Source organism: Siphateles boraxobius, unplaced genomic scaffold, assembly GCF_051911475.1.
Source record: "Siphateles boraxobius isolate OS27281-9 unplaced genomic scaffold, OSU_SipBor_1 41, whole genome shotgun sequence".
Classification (NCBI taxonomy): domain Eukaryota; kingdom Metazoa; phylum Chordata; class Actinopteri; order Cypriniformes; family Leuciscidae; genus Siphateles; species Siphateles boraxobius.
In genome coordinates, this window is record NW_027509042.1 from 12,199,496 (window position 1) to 12,217,818 (window position 18,323).

The following is an 18,323-nucleotide window of genomic DNA, read 5'->3' on the forward strand; positions in this document are numbered from 1 at the left end:
GCAGTCAACCATCAATAAATCACAATTTCTAAATTGTAAAAAAAAAAAAATGTTGCTCTTGGTCTCACCCCCTTTATATTCCAAATAAATGTTTAACCACATATAAAATAAAATATTAATGTTTTTCATGTTTGTACTCAAATAAACACGGATTTCCGTCTGGAATAATTCTATGGTAACAGTTTTGGTCAGTCTACCATCAATAATTGAATGTAATTGTAAGCATGGCGAGATGACGGCCAGCAGGGGCTGTTTTTCCTTCGCTTTGAGACAACAGTTGGCTTCCTAAACGTAGTCGATAGACTTTCCCACTGCATCCTGATCCAGTCCCATCAGAGAACGGAAATTATTTCAATCCCAGGGTAAGTTGTGCGTTATTTTTATGTATTCCAATAGGGAATACATAAAGCATTTCTGGTTATATTCACAGTTTATTCATTTAATTTCATTAAAGTAACATTTTATTTTAATCGATTTTTTCGTTTGCTCTGTAGTTGCTAATGTTTTCCGGATGAAAACCAGACCCGTTGTATAGCCTATTTCTTCAATCTATCGATGTTTTCATATGTTAATAACATATTTACCTGTGTTTATACCTACAACGTTACATTGTAATTGTGTTATGATTAGCTGTAGAAAATACGCTGTTTTAGTGTCGAGAGATTCCTGTAGTTTATATCTGGTTTCTGCACCTGTCTCAACGTTTACTTATGTGCAACTTCTGTACGTCACGTCACGACCTCAACATAAAGCACTCTCACACACTTTGATATTTGGATAGGAGGGAACTTTTTGAGATTAAACATATCTATAACAAAAACAAGTTTTCACCTTAATGATTAAAACGCACTTAACAGTTACTTTAAACGAACTAAGGAAGACTTTGACACAAGACGTCAAAAGACCAATCAAAAGAGAGGTTCCGCGCATGCGCGTACGTTTCCTATTTCCCTCTACTTATGGGCGTCCGACTTGCCTCTAATCGGCTCTTTCGAACAATTCATTTCAAATGCATTCGGTGATTCTTTTACGTCATGGCGTTTTGCAGCATCATGTGGTAGGCTACATGGAAAATCTAACCCATTTAGATTAGCAAAATTTAATGTACGTTTCACAGTGTTGATAAATTCATACAATAAATTCAAAAACATATACAATATGTTTCATTTGGAACATTCCTCCCCATCCTCAGTTCACAAAGGCTCTTACTATCAGTTTACTCATCTTCTCTCAAATCTTTAAAGAGATAGTTCCACCAAAAATAAAAATGTCATAACATAATCACCCTCAAGTTGTTCCAAACCTTTATGAGTTTCTTTCTTCTGTTGAATATAAAAGAAGATATTTTAAAGAATGCTGGTAACCACACAGTTGCACTGACAGCACCCATTGACTTGAATGCATATTCTGTTATTGTTCCATGCCAAATTTCACATTCATTATAAAGTCAACCATCATATATCTCTTTTTTTTTATTGTCTTTTGAATTTTCAGGTGAACAATACATCCATGTTATTTCATCTTCAAAGAATTTTAAAGTTCTTAAGACGGTAGACTTTTGCTGCCCTTTTAATTTATTTTGTTTAAGCTAATATTAATAATAAGTAATATTAGTAATGTTAAGTAATATTTTTTAAATATTTTTTAAAGAATTTATTTTATAATTGGTGCATTTAATTCCTAGCTATATGTACTATATTAGCCGTTTGAAAAATGGATGGATGGATTCAGTCTAATTAATGGAATAATTTTTCAGACCGAGTTTTGTGAACCGGTTCAACTGTTTGAATGAAAAGATCCGACTCAAAAGATTGATTCGCCAACGAGTCGGACATCGCTGCTGTGTAGGTGGATCTGCATGGGTTCGCGTCAACATCGCGCCTGAATTTCATCGTCGCGAGAAAATGTGAAAGTCAAAACCTTGAAATCTCTGTGACCGGACACGATGTCAAGTTGATCGCTGGAAATTTAACTAGGTAACTTACTCTGAATGACTTCATAACCTCTTTTAGCCACGCGTGTGTTTTGCTGTGAATTATGAAGCTAATTGGCTAAGCTATCCGGCTGGGTTTGGCTGTATGAATAAGGTAACTGTCATCATGTTGTCATATCAAGAAGATCTCGCCTAATGTCACGACAACCAAATGTTGACCCTTAAGAGATGCCTGGTTTAACTTACACTTAGGTAAAATGGACATGGGATTTTCTACCGCTGTAAAGTTTGCTGGATCAGTTGTATGCTCATGTTTTGCGACTTAAAGGGATAGATCACTCAAAAATAAAATTATGGCCTGATGTTGAAACAAACCTGAAATACTTCTTTCTTGGACTCGAATTGAGTTGCACAATGACTATCTCAGTCTTTCATTGTATTGAAAATACGGAAGAAAAAAGTCACTAGGGTAAAACCTAACGTTATTGATCAATGGTGATATCATTCGCTTAAGTCAACATGTGTAATAGGACTTCGAGCCTGCTGTGTTTTATAGAGTCACTTCCTGTACTACTCATCATGGCATCTTGTCAGTTATTGTGCATTACACACACACACACACACACACACACACACACACACACACACACACACACACACACACACACACACACACTGTCATTCTTCATTCTCCTTCAGAGCAGTGTGTTGCCATGAATGAAATCTTAGATCTTGTGAGCTGTAATGTGTGTAGTAGTGTTTCTTATAAAAATGGTATGATATAAGTTCATCCCTAACTTGGAACTTGTTTAAATTTATTTACATAATTATGATACATTTTTATTTCTTGCCAGGCTCAGCTGTTGGCCAGGATTGTTCATCTGGACTGAATCTTTGGTGCATGTATGTCAATGTGACGAGAGGAAACTCTACCGACGACACTATGGGTAAAGACAGAGGAAAGTACGATTTCTATATAGGCCTTGCTTTGGCAATAAGCTCCAGTATATTTATCGGCGGTAGTTTCATTTTAAAGAAGAAAGGACTCCTTCGACTGGCCAGGAAGGGCTCGATGCGAGCAGGTATGTGTCTTTCTGTAAGCTTTTAATCTTATGGTGTCAGAAAATCATACGCAGTTTTGCCAGAGGTTTAACTGGTATGGGTGGGAAAATTTTTGAGATGTTTTATTCAGACACACCTGTAAAGTAGCTGCTGTTGTTTCAACTTAAAGGTGCAGCACAGCACAGATCACTTGACACACACTTTCTATAAATCATTAACTCTGTTTCCATGACTTCACCATACTGAGATATTTAACCCTGTATATGGACTCATGTCATTTATAATCACAACAAAAATAAGTTTCATTGTTAAAAAGAAAACTATAATCAATGACTTTTTACTTTTATAAAGTTTAATTTAGTCCAGTGTTGTATTCCGTAATATGATAGCATTTTTTGGTTGCTAGACAACAAACATAAGCAGTGAAACTCTTTTAACCATTTTTGTTGTATTTATATACCTCAAGTTGATTTCAAACTTGTTTTTGATTAAAAAAAAAACATGTATTGTGTTATAGTTGACTTTCAAATTGTTTAAAATGATTTGTCATTGATAAATGACATGAATACCAATGGCCCATCTTGGTATACATATTTAGTGTATAGAGTAGTTTACGTTCTATTGCATGATCATGGTATTAATAAGTTATTTTGTTATATTTTGTTTTTATGAAGAAATTCATAAAACGGACATGTTTATAGTGTTTATTTTTTCTTTCATTATAAATACATACACACACACACATATATATATATATATATATATATATAAAAGCACAACTGTTTTTAACGTAATAAAGGTTTTTTTTTTAGCACCAATCAGCATTCTGAAGGAATCATGTGACACTGAAGACTGGAGTAATGATGCTGAAAATTCAGCTTTGCCATCACATGAATAAATTATATTTTAACATGTATTAAAATAGAAAACAAATAGAAGAAAGATATCTTTAATATTATTGGTTTTATTGTATTTTTTATCAAATGAGCGCAGTCTTGATAAGTAAAAGAGAACACGAGAAAATCTTACGGAACGCAAATGTTTTAACGTTTGTAATATTGGACCATAGAGGGTTAACGGACTACTGACTCTCGTCAATACAAACTGTGATGTCATTTACCTTTTTACTTGTAGCATTTTAGATTATAATGTTTGAATCAAGTAGTTGTCAATTACTATTTTTCAGTGTTGATATCTAAAAAGTAGGGTGGCCAATACATGAAATTCAATGCAATTTAATTATAGAAAGTATGACACACCAAATTACTGACAGTAAAAAATATAGAATCATTTTGAAACATTAATCATCTTGCTTTACCAGGGCAAGGAGGTCATGCATACCTAAAAGAATGGCTTTGGTGGGCTGGCTTGTTATCAAGTAAGTGACATAGTAAATGACTAATATTTATCTTAAACTTGAAGCAGTTGTACACATACAGCATATATTTATCATGTTTGTTTCTCAGCTGCTTGGAAGTAACCATTTGATTTCTGTCTGTTTTGACAGTGGGGGCTGGTGAAGCTGCCAATTTCGCAGCATATGCCTTTGCTCCCGCCACACTCGTCACTCCTCTCGGGGCTCTCAGTGTGCTAGTCAGGTTTGTCAATCTTTGATGAATTTCTCATGTTGATGGCATGACATCTTATTTAGTGTTAATGTGTAAATACATATTAATGCTACAGGAGGTGGAAAGGTTTGGTTTTTTGCAGGATGTTTCTGTCTCAACCAAAGTGTGATTCATGCTAGTGGTTCATTTTTGTGGTTTCCTTTTTTGTTTTGTAAATTGAGTACAAGCTTAATACTAGCTTTTGCAACCATCAAGTACTACATCTCTTAATGCTTAACGTCAAAGGTGTTATCTTCTCAAATGGAGCAAAACATGCTACAACACATGATGTTAACATAGTCTCGTAACCTATTTTATTCACAACAAACTTCTAAAGGGGTCTCAGGTAGACTTTAAAGGCCCCCTGAAATCAAAATGATTTTTTTTTTTAGCTTCTAGTATGAATATGTTAGGTTATGAATAAGCAGGTGTGTCCCAAAACAATTTATGAGATTTAAGCATTCAAAATTTAGTCTCTCACATCAGCTAAAATGGATCATGGATTTTTTATGACATCACCGCTGGCTTCTCATCACTTCTTCTGTCCAATCAAATGCTCTCTAGAATCTAAATCGTCATGGAAATCTGGGTTCCTACTTCGGAAAAACCTGGATATATGCATCATTTTAAGCATGAGATTTCTAGACTGGGAAAAGTAATTTTTTCTAGGAATGCTAAGATCTTAAATATTTTATTGGGTCTTTTGTTGTTGTTGTTGTTGTAAAAAATAGTTTTAAAAAATCCTTGCATAGTAAATCATGAAAACCTGGACAATTGTTGTGGATAAAAAAGGTTGAGAACAACTGATATAGATGGTAAATGTATGAAAGCTCATGTATGGCACTTTTTTTTTTATTAAGCATTTTACAAAACAAAAAGTCAGATAATCAATATATAATAGTAATTGTAATTTGGTTGCACTTTATTTTACAGTATGTGCACTTAAGAGTGTTCCTGCCTACGAAAATACTAGGTTATACAAGGCAACTACAGGGGTTAAGGGTAGGTTTAGGAGTAGGTTCAGGGTTAGTACCTAGTTATTACCCAGTTCTTGTAATTACAGTAATAAGTACACAGGGAAACAGGACTGTAAAATAAAGTGCCACTCATAATTGTAGTATCAACTTTGTTCCAAAAGTACAGGTACTTTGAGATTCCTACTTAGTACTTAAGAATTCTACAAATATTATAGACATGACAATGTTAAGAATTGTTGATTTTTAGGCGAACTATCCTGATTAAGTTGAATGTTTGCCTGTTTGCAGTGCGGTTTTGTCCTCGTACTTCCTGACAGAGAGGTTGAACCTGCATGGAAAGCTTGGCTGTCTGCTCAGTATCCTGGGCTCCACTACCATGGTGATACACGCACCTCAAGAGGAGGAGATGGACAGCCTGGAAGACATGGCCAAAAAACTGGTTGATCCAGGTAAACTATGACATGTAAAGACAATGAAGGCCCTCCAGGAATGTGACTCAGTAGTGCAGATAGAAACGGCTCATGGAGGAGATGAATTCAGCGATTGCAGGGGTGTGTCAAACTCACTTCCTGGAGGGTTTCTCCTCAACCGCAATTGCACACACCTGATTCAGCTAATCAAGTCCTTCATGGCTTATTTAAAAAACACAGGTTTGGATCTAAAATCTGCAGGGCTAAGGAACTGAGTTTGACACCCGAGCTATTGTAATGTTAATATGCAGACTCAGTATCAGTCACACAATCGTTCAAAGGTTTAGGTGGCAGTAAGATTCTTTCAATGTTGAAAAAATAATTTTCTTACGCCCACCAGGGCTATCTTTATTTGATCAAAAATACAATACATAAAGTAATATTGTTAAATGCTATTCAAATTTATTCCAGCTGTTTCCTATTTTAATATATTTGAACATTTATTCTTGTATTGGCAAAGCTGAAATCATTCTAATATGCTGATTTCCTGCTCAAGAAACATTTCTGATTATCAAGTTGAAAACAGTTGTGCTGCTTAATTTTTTAGGGGACACCGTGATATCCTTTGATTAATAGAAATTACTTGAAATAGAATTTTTGTCTTTACTGTCACACAATTTAATGCAGTCTTGCGGAATTAAAAAGTATTCATTTATTTTTCACTGACCCCAAACTTTTGTAAGATTGTGCACATACATATTTATATTGATAAAACAAATGTTTTTTTTTGAAGGTGCTGTATATAACTAATCATAATTGTCTTTTCTCCAGGCTTTGTGGTCTTTGCAACAGCTGTCATCATCATAGCTCTCATCTTCATCTTCGTATTGGGCCCACGCCAAGGGCAGACCAACATCCTGGTCTACATCACTATCTGCTCCGTGATTGGTGCCCTGTCCGTCTCCTGCGTGAAGGGATTGGGCATCACTATTAAGGAGGCCATCGCTGGGAAGCCAGTGTTGCGAAAGCCTTTGGCCTGGCTTCTGCTGCTGAGCCTGATCGCTTGCGTTAGCACACAGATCAACTACCTGAACAAAGCACTGGACATCTTCAACACATCCCTGGTGACGCCCATCTACTACGTGTTCTTCACCACCTCAGTGCTCTCCTGCTCTGCCATATTGTTCAAAGAATGGGAACACATGGGGGTCGATGACATCATCGGCACAATGAGCGGTTTCTTTACGATTATAGTGGGCATCTTTCTTCTGCACGCCTTTAAGGACGTTAACATCAGCTTGTCGACACTGGCTGTGTCCATCAGGAAGGACGACAGGAACGGGCCAGTGTCAAACGGCATCGCCGCCCACAACCACTCCAATTATGAGCTGCTGCATAATGACGTCACGGAGGACTTTGACGACAGAGAGTTAGGGTTGCCTTTCGACAGCGTCTCCAGGAGAAACGGCACTATGACCGTCTCTTAGGTTCAAGGAGGAACCAATATGCAGCAGTTCGTCTATGAAAATGTTTGGCTGCTCTATGGACTTTTAGCATTTTTCTTTCCTTTTCAGATGAGATAAAACCTAAGACAATCAACTCAAAGCAAAAAAAAAAAAACGTCAAAAAAGATGGACCAATTGATTGTACTAAGGGTTTTGTTTGCCTCTTTTTGTTTTGTTTCAAACTAGACTACATGGTAAGCATCATCTCATTCCTCATGTAGCACTGTAAATATACAACTGTACGTTTTTAAGAGACTTTTGTTATATTTTATGTACAGATATCTGTATTTACATGCACTGAGTTCCTTTCTACAAAATTGGTAGTTGCTTTGACTTTATAATAAAGACATCCAAGTGGAATGATGGGACCATCTCAATTTATGTCTAAATCTAATTTAAAGGATTGTTGACCGAAAAATTGAAATCATCACTCACCCTCATGTCATTCCAAACATGTTCCCCCCAGTCTCCTAAAATCATGTTTCTCACAAGCAGCGGGTGTTTTTTGCAAAAGTGCTTGATGACAAAAATTTTAGCCCATTATACTGACAAAAATGGCATCTAATTTTAGTCAACAAATTCACAATTAAAATGCTCAACATTTTACAAAACAAGTGAAAATGGTCCTTGACAAAATCTGAGTGCCTGAATGGCATTGTATTGAATACGCTATTTTATTAATATAATTTTGAGAATTCTTTGTGCAGTAGTTTATATCTGTATCCAGTGCATATTCACATTGTCACACAGTCTTACTAGCACACAAGCAACTTAGTACAAGTTGGTTTCATTTGTCATTTTGTACATATGCAAGCTGTAATATTACAGTTATATTGTTTGTATGTACATATCAGATGTGTTTGGGTGAGATGATTAACCCATGAGCAAAGCTCTTCAGTTTACCTTTGTGTTCAGCTTGAGCTCATTCGAGTATCTGAAATGATAAAATCTTGTGGTGTTATTTTTCTCGTGTTTTTGTCAGTAAAAGATTAACATTACACACAGCTACCTTCAGATTATAAATAGTATCAACCCAATCAACTCTTCTGGGGAGACCCCACTGTCCTGCAAAATGTATTATTTACTTCCAATCTATTTCAACACATCCTGAAAATTTTGAGAATCTGGTTCAGGGCCTCAGGCAGAGACTTTTATATAGTGCTTTTTTTCAATTTGTGAGGTAACAATGACAATTTGTATTTTGTGATAACTTGTCCTTTAACCCTTCTTACTTTTTTTTGTAAAGAAATAGCCAGGGAAACCAAGTTTGAAACATATTTATTGAATTAAAATCTGATTACATAATTCAAATACTAAAAGGCACGTTTATAGAGAGTAAAAACTTGGTTACGCTTAAAGGCATAGTTCACCCAAAAATTTAAATTGTCATCATTTACTCACCCTCATGTTATTTCAAACCAGTTTCTTTCTTCTGTGGAACAGTATGGGTAAACAAACAGTTGACGTGTAGCCATTGACTTCCATAGTAGAAAACAAAATACTTATACCATCAACTGTTTGTTTACCCATTTCTTCAAAATACCATCTTTAGGTGTTCAACAGAAGAGAGAAACTCATACAGGTTTGGAATAACATGAGAGTGAGTAAATAACAATTTTCTTTTTTCAGTGGACTATCCCTTTAAAGTTTTATTCAGGATAATAGAAGAAAAAGAAAAAAAAACTTGCATGCAATCATTCAACAACACCACATAGAAAATTTACCACGGGTTTCTCACCACAGCAAAAGCTTAAATAATCAGTTAAGCAAACCCACTTGGCCATTTTCCAACCCTTTCCCCAAGTATAAAACATGAAAATGAATAGTGCTGTGCTATCATTAACATATAAAATATAAGTCATTTATCTATAATAAGGCACGAGTGTGTGTACAAAAAAAATCAACCTGAACTACACTAAGTAAAACTGTTTGTCTACATCTCAAAACATATTTGCCTAATTTACCAAAGCCTGAGACATGTGCAAAACCAATAATGGTACAATTGATTGGTGCATATCAAATCTCTCAACTAATCGCAAGGCAACTTACTGGCTCTGTGAACACTACAGGCTGGCATGAGAAAGGCTTCCTTAAGTAGAATGTGACAGTGAAACTGGTCCTAAACTTGAGGATAAACTTGTCGCTAAATATGTTTCCCTCTACCATCTCTTCCACTTCTAATTGGTGCAAATGTACGGCAATCTCAGTTACTGGCCAATGACTGATGGATCGGAGGCTGAAAGCAACGGACATGTTCTACTGGCATATTCTCTCCATCCCCAGACTTCAGGTACTTGTTCAAAATGGCGAAGATTTCATCATTCAGAATCTGGAACTTGCGAATTCGTTCACCCATTTTCTTTAGAGGCTAAAGTAGGAGGGAAACAAATTGATTAGTTGGTGTCTTGATTGCAGAAGTTACATGAAAAATACACCAAACTCACTTCGAACAACTCACCACACTCTTGATGATCTCATCTTTGCCATCATGTTTCTGCACCTTCAGGAGATGGTAGCTGAAGTCCAGGATATCAAAGCGCCTGTGCTGACCGAGTAATGTGATAATCATGCAACCGGCCCAGTTCAGACCGTCTCCAAAACATTGCCTAGAAGAGGATCAAAATGCTTAAAAAAGCTCAAAATCCTAATTTTAAAAACACCGGTGATCAGTTTCCACTCACTCGACGGTGAACTCGTGAGCTCCCACCGGGATGCAGTACACAAACTGCATGGCACTCCACAACCTGTGAAACTCCACGCACTCGTCCACGTGCATCACGCCGTTGCTGGGCAACGGCCCGCGCCAGATCGGGTCATCTAGATAACCACGGACGCGAGTCAGAATGACCTCGAACATGGAGAGACCGCAGCACAGGCGCTCTTTAGTCAGCAGGTCACCCTCACGGGCGATGGCAATTTGCTAGATGAGAGATTGTACAGGGTATTGATTAAAATCAGACCAGCATGGCTCACTTAAGTCCGCATCAAGACATTTCAACTCCTGACTACAAAGACTTTACTACTAATTAAAAAAGGCAATTATAGTTGTAAACAACAAATATTATTTATACATTTTGACCAGTAGGTGGCACTGTCACAACATTTAAATGGTACTGTGACAACTCTGACAATGACTCATTTATGTTCAAATACTGTTTGCGTGTCTTTGACAGGAACTATTAAAGTGGTCTGAGATTAAACACCAAAAATTAATTTGTAATCATCTTGTACTTAAAGATTTTTTTTGTTTGTTTCACTTTTACATCTTCCTAAACATTCAATATAACTATGGAAGTAGATTTCCGCCACACAAGGAAATAATTGTTTTAGTAAATCTTATGACATAATTTATAACTAAAAAAAGTGATGTGACGTGGTAACCCACACTTGGAATTTGTCCTCCGCATTAACCCATCCAAGTTAGTGCATACCTATTAGGAGCGGTGAGTCGCGAACACACACACACAGCAGTGGGCAGCCATTCACTGCGGCGCCGTGGAGCGATTGGGGGTTAGGCAGCTCAGTCGTGGGTATTGAGAGTGGAATAGAGCGCTGTTCATTCAGACCATACCTACATTTGCTTACCAGTATTGAGAATCGAACCGGGAAATTCCGGGTTACAAGTCTGACTCTGTCAATAATAATTTTTTAAAAAAGGAGTCCTGACATAATGGTTAGAGTTGACATTATGAGTCACAATTTACAATTTTACTTGAGTCAAAGTATGTATAAGTCAATGTATTTTGACTCAAATTAAGTCAATTAAGACGAGTTGAAATTTTCAATTTCAACAGTAAATTTCAAATTTATTTGTGTCACAATTCTGTCAATCTCAGGTTTTTTTTCTTTTTTTTCTCAAACTTCAAAGCATGTTTTTTTTCCTTATGTGGCAGATATGGGTTTTGGACTTTTGGCACAGAAGCAACATAAAAAGCAAGCAAGAGATCGGTTACTAATGCACTTGTAGAAACACTAATTAATATAACGAAAAGTGAGCTATCATAGCGGAGTTAGAAGGATGAAGTACTACTAATTCCCTCAAGTAACCTTTAGCAAAAAATCACAATTTTTATTCGAAATTCATCAATTTGCCCATTACCACTGACACAACACAACAATCTGGAAGGCTCTGGGATGAGATCAAAGAAGCAGTTAAGTGTGTAATTGGAGATGGTAATGACAATAAGTAGATGTGTGTGCTGGAGGTGGTAAAGCAGCAGAGCACGACTAAAGCGGCAGTCTGTGCAGTGATGTTTCACCCACCTGAGGGGTTCCCAGACGCTCGATCAGAGGCACCAAATGCAGTGCTGTGTATTTGGCCTCCAATCGCTTCATCTTTGCATCCAGACGCTCACCTTCTACACAAGTGTGGGATATAGAAAGGTTATTGGATATGTTTGAGGAACTTCTCATATGAAGCATGCTACAAATACTGAATATCCTCAGGAAACATACATAAACATGTGCTTACCTTTAACGTGAACTCTTGGCAAGATGTTCTGGAAGGGCGCTGCATGCAACAAGTCACACACCTCCTCTTGTGACTACATGAAAGCAGAACTAATTTCAGAAACTATGGTTTTTAAAGCCCGAGTTAAATTCAAATAAGCAGTCTGAGACAAGCGTCCATTGCAGCTTTGACACATACATGCATAATAAGAGTTTTGGTGCATTAATTTAGCTCTCAATATGACCCGGATAAATTCTGGTCATGCTGGTGAAGCACTGAAACCATTAATCACTGGATCAATTTAAGTGGGACTTTACAATAATGTTCAATTATTTAACGTTTCTTAATGCAATAGATATGAACTAACATTTTTTATTCGCGATTAATGTTTTTTTTTCTTAATTCGAGTTCTGTTCATAACACACAAACTAAAGATAATTCGTCTTGATTTATTCAACTTGAAATGTTAAAAAAGTAGTTGAATTAGAAATTAACCGAGAAACAGAAATCAAACATTAACCATAAACATGAATACATGCTGTAAAAGTATAGTTCATTAACATTTCATGAATACATGCTGTAAAAGTATAGTTCATTAACATTTCATGTTAGCTATTGTAATGTTAATGTATAGAACACATGTAGTTATGATATTCATCTCTAAAAATAAACAAAAGCTACTTTCAAGCAAACATAGGCTAGCATGCTGAAGGAGTAACCATTAGTAAATGAGTGAAACAAGCAAGAGAGATTAATATTTCATATAAATAATATTATGCATTTAGATAAATATTCTTATATTTAGCTGTTCAAGAAATAATGAATACCCTCACAAAAAAGAAAGAAAAAAAAGGCACATGTCAAAAAGGTTTTAAAAAGGATGTCCAATGAAGCCTTTTCAAAATCCTTGGCACAGATTTCTATGGTAACCAGGTTCCAGTAGATGGAGCCATGCAGTCACACCACTGACATGAGCCGTTCAAATGAGGCGGTTGACATTTCAATGAAAATGCAGTGAATTACAGCCGACGGACCTGACCGCACTGACCTTGGCAGAGCAGGTAATTTCACACAGGCAGAGACTTTCTCCAGCTAATCTATATTTTAACAGACAGCTCTTGATTGTTGATGCTATATAATTTGAAGATTAATTGTGGTGGAAGACAGAATCTCTCTGGGTAACTTTCATAACTGTGACTAATTGGTTGACAATTAAACAGCAGCTCATCACATATGTGAAAAGCCTTTTGAGTGTCTGGGTGAACGGCAGACATTCTCAACCCAGCTGGAGTAATGTTTCAGCCATTATGCAGTCAAAACCCAAACAACTTCTTAACAGATCTAAAAAAAAATAATTTGTGCGTTTTGTTATCGAACCCTTTCAGATTTTAGATAGATTTTGACAATGGAATGTAGAATCAAAAGAGCACACAAGGACAAAACATGTTATACTGCACTTAAAACCCACTGAATTCTTGTATAATTATTATACATACAGTGTTGGATCTCACATTACTGAAACATATCTAGGTGTTAAATTGGGACTTCAGGGAATTAATATTATGACAAAAATATCACTATGTAGCACCTAAATATACAATTTATCTCATCCATAAATACATTTTAACCTAAAGTTGGAGATGTCAACTACCCCAATAAAAAGAAAATATGTGGCTGAAGTCTAGCTGATGTCAGCCTTTGCCAAATGTTATGTATGCCGTCTTCACATGCTATCAGAAATGTCCTACTTCCCACTTCTGAAGTCGTGATTACGAGTTTGTCACATTCAACTGCTTTATTGTCAGAAAGAACAGGGATCATGAGGACACCAGGATTCTTCTTGCCTTTTTAAGGGGAAAATCTTATAAAAGCCAAAATTATATTAGCATACTATTAACATATACATATTAACACTCACCACGCTATCTAGATAGTCCCCTCCACCATGTTTAAAGTTTATCACACCCAACTCGGGAACTCGGGCATCAAAATTATCCCAGCGCTTCCCAGTGGTTAATCAAGAGGCCATTCATGTCCAATCTTTAAAGGTCCCATATTATGCCCCTTTTCACAAGATGTAAAATAATTATCTGATGTCCCCAGAGTGTGTATGTGAAGTTTTAGCTTAAAATACCCAACAGATCATTTTTTACAGCATGTTTAAATTGTCACTTTTTGGTGCTCAGGAAAACGCGCTGTTTTAGTGTGTGTGCCCTCTTTTATGCAAAAGAGCCCGTTACAGGGGGCGGAGCTTCAAGAGCTCGCGCTCAGTCTCAGGACAATTTCATCTCACAGAATGATGATAATAATATCAGAAACTCTCAGTAACGGTGTACATTTCGACCCGGAGTCGGACAATAATGCCTACAGAGTCAGAGTGCTGTATAGAGATGGAACAGGTATAGTTTAGTAGTTTAATTACGGTTATAACGTATTTGTCATCTGCTTGTATGTATCCACTATTAATAGCCTAACAGTTACAAGTCTTCTGTTTCGGACCAGGTCCGAATGATGATCAAACATATACTGATTAGTTTAATAAAGTTTATTGTACATAACACAAAAGATGAAGCGTCGGTTTTACTTCAGAAACTCACCGTAAGAGCTGAGTAAACAGTAAGATATAAGAAGTGCGCAAGTACATAAACGAATTCCGGTAGAGTTGAGGGAGCATTTTCTTTAAAAACAAAATAATTCCACCTCGTCTTCAGTGGGCAGCGGCTGCCTCAGATTTCGGGAGTAAATAGAGAGAGCTTTGTGGATTAATACACCCAGCCACACAACACCTAACGTTACAACGCTGGGAGACATTCTCGTCAGTGCAGCAGCTGTGAAGTCGATCAGGGCGGGTCTATGTTAGAACGGCAGTGTCTGTCAACACTCGTGGGCGGGGCCTGTACTTAGTGACGTCACTAAAACAGCGTTCTGAAAACAGGTCGTTGGGAGACAATGCTGATGATTTATGTGGATAAATAAAAAAGGAGTGAGTGGATTTTTATCACTATTGGGTGGTTGTGTACACACACTGCCAACACGCATTTATGTCCAAACAGCATGCAAAAGTGAATTTTGCATAATATGGGACCTTTAATGAGGAAACTCACATTTAAGATAATTCCAATATCACGTGAAGGCAGCATTACTTCTTAAAGGGGCTGAACTCATTAGCAAATTACAAATCAACCCAACTAGATTAAAAGCTGTGGAACAGACATTCATAGTTTGCAAGCAGCCAAATAGCCTGTCTTTGGGGGCACAAACATTTCATTTCTAAAACACTTTAGATATAAAAAAGGTGTCAAAAGTGTGTCATAATTCATCACTTTTGATTATAGTAAATTGTTACCATTCAGACTTTGAAAAAAACAGGAAATAAGCAGCAAAGTCGATGCTTATATGCGATGCGACAGAATAACTATAACAGCAAGATCACATTAATTGTGCTTTTAAAGTGACAGTTTTGCATTACAAAACAACAGCTCTATACAAAAAAACGGCACGCTCATCTAGGCAGTGTGATCTGTAACCTGTAAAAAATAGACATTTTATCAAATGTGCACTGCTTTCATGTAAAGTATGAAATACACCGTATTTTGTAAGACCATTATTTTATACCGAGCATTGTTATAGGGGCTTGTTGTTCAAAAGAAACGAGTTGTTTGTGAAGTTGATCTGCGTCTTAAAAGGGTTGAACACTGACATGGAATAATTGGCAGTGCTGCCACATGCAACACAACTGCAGATGTGTTCCCATGACAACAGGTGGCAGACTAAATGGATGTCACCTGTGCTGGGTATATATTCCTTTTTCCTGTCATGGGTTCGTGAATAATTCCCAAGTAAAAATGTAGAGACTCATTCATGATTGAAGACTTTAGTCAAGCTTTGTGTCTCATATGTCACTCATCTCAGCATAAAGAAGAGAATATAAAAGAAACCAAATCACAAAGGAAGATGCTAATTAGTTACACTCTCTACTACTCAATCTTTACTGTAAGAAAAATGTGTCAAAACCACATTATCAATCTACTGAAAAATATATATTTTAGTGATGGAATATGTGATAACTGACCCTTTTTCATAGTTTATGTGCTGAAAGTGGTAAAAAAAAAAGACTAGATATTATTTGGGATGAAATGTCTTCTTTAAAGAAAAGATGATGGCAAAGTAGGATTAGTCGGTAACATTTTCAAGGCAGGGTTTAGTGATGTGGTGAGGACAATTTTCTGTAGAATGGTGTGAGTGGCCAGAGATGAAGTTTTGACAGCAGAATTGTATCATACCAAGCTCTGTTCACTCAGAAGGCAGAAGAGCAACGCATTTCCAACTTCCCTCAGGTTCTGGAAGCACACGGTCTTCAGCTCCGCATACTCCACAATGTCTTTCAACTGGTGGTGAAAGAACTCCAGAATTCCTGCATCCAGAAGACAAAATCATGCATTACTGTAATGACAGCCTAATCTTGTTTTAGGAAATGTTGAAGTATCTTAAAAAGTATTCCTCTAGACCTATTTTGCATTTGCACATAATTTATATTAATAGATCACATTCATATATTATATATATTAGAGCTGTCAACGTTAATAATAATAATTCTAATGCATTAAAGATTTTGAATTAATCACAGGTGTTAACGCATTAAAATTATTTAACACAAGTAACGCAAATAAATTACTTGCCACATTCTGTTTCTTAATTTAAAGTTGTGTGTTATGGCCCTCAATGTCCAAATCAGTCATATCCTGTAACGCGAGTCTTGTAAAAAAGCAGTCGATTGCAGGACGTGCTTGATATTAAAAAGAGTTATAGAGCTGCACATAAACTTGTGAAAGAGTACTCACGCTATTTCTCAGGGGGCTTTCTGTGGCGGAGGAAAACACGGACAAGAAAAGTTTTGGCTACCTACTTTGGGCATCAGATACGTGTCTAAACGGTAAAGAAAAATGGCAAGGACTCTAGTAAACAAAGTTTTTTGTTATTAAAAATCGCTCACTCCTCTTGGCTAAATAACTTTTATCCGTGTAGGTCTATATTTTACTCCTGGAGTGAAGACAGAGCAGTGTTGTACATTGTTTTGTTGAATATAAAAATAAGCCTACCTTACATGTCAGAATAAGTTGTGCTATGTCTTAGTTTGGGAAATGACAAAAATTGTCAAATCTGAAAGTTTAATTTGCTGCAAATGATGAAAAAATTACGTGTTAAGATAAATGGCGTAAGCTCAATTTCATGATGTGTATGATTAATCACTATTAAAAATATGCATCTATTGGCAGCCCTAATATATATATATATTTGTGTGTGTGTGTGTGTGTGTGTGTGTGTGTGTGTGTGTGTGTGTGTGTGTGTGTGTGTGTGTGTGTGTGTGATACTGATTTCATCAACCACATTCTGTGGTTCCATAACCATACTATATATTTAATCTTCAAAATTTCAGAAAAGCCACAAGAATCTTTAGTGACTGTTTTTCAGTTTACTTCCTTTCATTATGCCAAGAATCCAAGAATAAGTATTAATCGTACAAGCAGAAGCTTTTAACTACATAAACAGACCATTTGCCGTTTTTATACCCTCTGCTTTTCTCTCTCTCTCTCTCTCTATTTCACCCACTTCATTTCATTTTTTCCTCAAGGCTGTCTAAAAGGCCACATAATCAGACACAGTCATTATTTCAGCATGGAGTGCACCCTCTCAGTATGGTCACCCGGAATGTAATAACAAACAAAGAGAGAGGCAATAACCAAACCTTCTCAAATCAGGAGGAGTCTGATTACGTCTTTAAAAAAACAGCATCTGCAGCGCAAGACTAACAATCTGCCCAGCAGCACAGTTGGACTTACCAACGCTTAATAATGTAGTGCTCATCTTCTACTTGGTGATATTTACACAAGGTCAAAGTTCCTCTCTTGGGTCAGAAAATAAAAGGCTTGTTTAGGAATGTGATTTTCACCTGGCGAGCCATACTCGTGGCGAGGCAGACGGCATATCTTGGGCATCACTTCCATCAGGGTCTTCACATATTGCAGGATGGTGCCCTGAAGCTGCATCGGAAAGAACAAGATGACGAGGTGATTTCAGCACAAATGTTTGCTAATACCAACACATCTTGATAAAGACATTCTTTATCCTTTAAAGAGAGATTGGTTCAAAAGGTTTGCTCTAACAATGATCTGATTCAATTAAAATTCTTTATAAATGATGTGATGCATCATGAAATTAGAAATTTGGTATACACCGTATAATTGCATGCAATCCTGGGAATCGAACCCATGAACTTGCTTGTTGCTAGCACCACACTCATTTCTTTTAGACCTGCTGTACAGCCCAAATGAAATGTTTGCATCATTTTCCTGTTATCACTGTAAAGCTGCTTTAAAAC

The 18,323-nt window shown here is 36.6% G+C and overlaps 2 protein-coding genes across 5 annotated transcripts in view; one reads left to right on the forward strand and one right to left on the reverse strand.

Moving 5' to 3' along the window:
- The first annotated feature begins 1,813 nt into the window (after window positions 1–1,813).
- Window positions 1,814–8,455, forward strand: nipa2 (NIPA magnesium transporter 2). 3 transcript variants are annotated; one of them, XM_077198444.1, is made up of 6 exons: window positions 1,814–1,976; window positions 2,788–3,015; window positions 4,317–4,373; window positions 4,503–4,593; window positions 5,868–6,028; window positions 6,821–8,455. In XM_077198444.1, exons 2-6 carry the CDS (start codon window positions 2,835–2,837, stop codon window positions 7,474–7,476), a joined length of 1,146 nt encoding a protein of 381 aa, XP_077054559.1. In that variant the 5' UTR covers window positions 1,814–1,976; window positions 2,788–2,834; the 3' UTR covers window positions 7,477–8,455. The 3 variants fall into 3 exon arrangements, with proteins under 3 accessions (XP_077054559.1, XP_077054560.1, XP_077054558.1); XM_077198445.1 differs by having other exon boundaries at window positions 1,909–2,087; XM_077198443.1 differs by lacking the exon at window positions 1,814–1,976 and adding an exon at window positions 2,400–2,707.
- Window positions 8,456–8,756: 301 nt separating this feature from the next.
- Window positions 8,757–18,323, reverse strand: part of cyfip1 (cytoplasmic FMR1 interacting protein 1) — a 42,386-nt gene continuing 32,819 nt past the window's right edge. For both annotated transcript variants that reach the window (XM_077198441.1, XM_077198442.1), the window contains exons 25-31: window positions 17,895–17,985; window positions 16,228–16,358; window positions 11,966–12,038; window positions 11,758–11,852; window positions 10,176–10,414; window positions 9,953–10,100; window positions 8,757–9,862 (exon numbers count right to left, since the gene is read on the reverse strand). In XM_077198441.1, coding sequence (XP_077054556.1) covers window positions 9,698–9,862; window positions 9,953–10,100; window positions 10,176–10,414; window positions 11,758–11,852; window positions 11,966–12,038; window positions 16,228–16,358; window positions 17,895–17,985 — 942 coding nt within the window. In that variant the 3' untranslated portion in view covers window positions 8,757–9,697. The remainder of the gene's footprint in view (window positions 9,863–9,952; window positions 10,101–10,175; window positions 10,415–11,757; window positions 11,853–11,965; window positions 12,039–16,227; window positions 16,359–17,894; window positions 17,986–18,323) is intronic.

Excerpts from the sequence above, each read along its gene's own strand:
- nipa2 (XM_077198443.1), top strand. The coding sequence starts at position 2,647 with ATGAATGAAATCTTAGATCTTGTGAGCTGTAATGTGTGTAGTAGTGTT. Across the intron at positions 2,708-2,787 it reads TAGTGTTTCTTATAAAAATG|GCTCAGCTGTTGGCCAGGAT; the intron begins GTATGATATAAG and ends ATTTCTTGCCAG. Across the intron at positions 6,029-6,820 it reads CAAAAAACTGGTTGATCCAG|GCTTTGTGGTCTTTGCAACA; the intron begins GTAAACTATGAC and ends TCTTTTCTCCAG.